General features: G+C 33.8%; 1 protein-coding gene across 1 annotated transcript in view; it reads right to left on the reverse strand.

The window, feature by feature from the left end:
• Positions 1–2525, reverse strand: part of LOC108521520 (ankyrin repeat domain-containing protein 30A-like) — a 3905-nt gene continuing 1380 nt past the window's right edge. The window contains exon 2 of the mRNA XM_017861393.1: positions 1–1009. Coding sequence (XP_017716882.1) covers positions 2–1009 — 1008 coding nt within the window. The 3' untranslated portion in view covers position 1. The remainder of the gene's footprint in view (positions 1010–2525) is intronic.

The raw sequence follows: 2525 nt of genomic DNA on the forward strand, positions 1-2525 counted from the left end.
TTCAACTAGATTCAGCATTTAACCAACGCCAAATATGCTTTAAATTTTCTTTCAGGAAGGTTGACAAGTATTTATATTTTTTGATACTTACTTCTCTTTCTTCTTTCTCTTTTTCATATTTATATATACGGTCTTTTAAATGGTTACTGTAATTAAATACCTCCTCATTTTTCTTTTTTAGGAGATGATGTTGCATTTTCCTCTTAAGAAGCTGAATATTAATTGTTATCTTGCTTTTGTTATCAGCTTTCTTATGTGCATAAACTAATTGCTGTCGAAGCCACATATTTTTGCTTTGTAGCTGAAATAATTTCTGTTCCAGAGACTCCTGCTGTTCATTGTGTATGTTCACATTATCTTGTTCATTTTGATACCTGTGTTCAGCTTTCTTCATTTGATATTGTGTTTCATCTCGCTCTCTTTGTGCATGTTCTGAAACCAATGTATTTTCCCTCAGAGCATCTCTTGCATAATTGAAATTAATTTTTACGCTTTTGGATTTCCTTTGAGCTTCAGAAAGTGGTTGATGGAGCACCTCATTGTTATATATTGTATTATTCACATCAACATTGATTTTGCCTTGCAAACAAGCATCTCCTGCCATGTGGAAAGCAAGTCCTTGGCTTTTTCTTGATGTCACAATTTGATCACGGTCTTGTACAGCAGAAGCCAGTCTAGGATGGCATGATTCAATTTCTCTCTCCAGTATTTCTTTGTCTTGTTTTTCCTTTAATTTAGAAGTGAGCATTGTGTTCTCAGCCATCAGAACTTTAAGCTGCCCACTATATTGAGATGCCCTTTTTGTTAATGTTTTCTCTTTTAGTTTTAGAGTCATTTGAAGTTCAGCATTCTTTTCTTTTAAAATCTTAATGTCCTTAAAGTATTTATTTTCCTTCTCCTGGTGTTGGTGTTTTAGTTTGGCTATTTCCAGTTTTAGCATGGCAATTTCCTTTTTCAACATGCAATTTTCATGTAAGAGAGCATTTTCATTTTCCTGAGTGTGAGAAACCTAAATAAAACAAAATAAACTTTTAGCTAGCAGTCAAAATGGCATATCATGGTTCCTCTGAAACTAAAGAATAACTTGTACATTTATACAATGAAAGGGTTTTTATAAGTAGGTATCAGTTGAAGAACCATTGAATCAAAACTTCAAACGCTATAGAGAATAAATTCCCCAAAGTTCAAACATTTATTTGAAGACAATGAATTCATGAAAGTAAAAAAGAAATGACTAGAGAATTTTTAAGAGCCTCAGAATGGAAAAAAATGTTTCCCAAATAACAACGAACTCAAAAGCATAAAAAGATTAATCAATTTGACCACATAAGAAAACTGGGTTTACACTCTGATGTCTAACCTACACAAGACCCCATACTAAGATTCTCAGTGCTGCATATATTTAGACAGATAAAATTTTCCGAAGTTCTTTCAGTTCCTTTGTCCTGAGAATATTCTACAGATATTTTATTTAAAAAATATATATATAGGGTTAATTTTAAGAATTATATTTATGAATGTTTGATTAACTGGGACACTGTAATGAGCACTTTTGGTTATCACAATTCTGAAAGAAAAAGATTGAAAATATAAACAAGTTGTACAGTTTTCTCCAGGTCTTTTGAGTCTACATCCAGTACTCGTCCACCAAAATCAGTTAATTTTACTGGATAAATATTTAAATATATAAGTCTCTTATTTCAAAACAAAAGCGGTAAAGAAGATAAAATCTAGAGAACCCCACTTAGAAAACCATGAGCTTATTTACTATGGCAATAACTTTTGTTTCTGCTTCATAATATTTGAGTATTAAATGTTAACTAGAAAAAATACACTAGGCCGGGCGCAGTGGCTCACGCCTGTAATCCCAGGAGGCAGAGGCAGGTAGATCACGAGGTCAGGAGATCAAGACCATCCTGGCTAACATGGTGAAACCCCATCTCTACTAAAAGTACAAAAAATTAGCCAGGGGTGGTGGCGGACGCCTGCAGTCCCAGCTACTTGGGAGGCTGAGGCAGGAGAATGGCATGAACCTGAGAAGCAGAGCTTGCAGTGAGCCAAGATCGTGCCACTGCACTCCAGCCTGGGCAACAGTACAAGACTCCGTCTCAAAAAAAAAGAAAAGAAAAAATACACTAAACTATGTAGCTAGGAACAAAATACTTACCAACAAATTATCAGTAAGTATATGGTAGGGATTATCACCATTTTCAAAAGCTCTTTGTATTGGAATAAGATACTACTTGACTGCCATAATTTATAATAAATAACGGTAGCTACAAATGTCATAATTTTAAGACATTTTTTCTCTGATTTAGACCTGAATAATACATACTAAATCAAAGGGATATTAAAAGTAAAATTAGTAAATTAAAAGTAATATTAGTAACAAAAACAACATGGTACTGGTACCAAAACAGATATATAGACCAACGGAACAGAACAGAGTCCTCAGAAATAACACACGTCTACAATCATTGGATCTTTGACAAATCTGACAGAAACAAGCAATGGGGAAAGCATTC

The sequence above is a fragment of the Rhinopithecus bieti genome, unplaced genomic scaffold (assembly GCF_001698545.2).
Source record: "Rhinopithecus bieti isolate Rb0 unplaced genomic scaffold, ASM169854v2 scaffold_62100, whole genome shotgun sequence".
Lineage (NCBI taxonomy): Eukaryota > Metazoa > Chordata > Mammalia > Primates > Cercopithecidae > Rhinopithecus > Rhinopithecus bieti.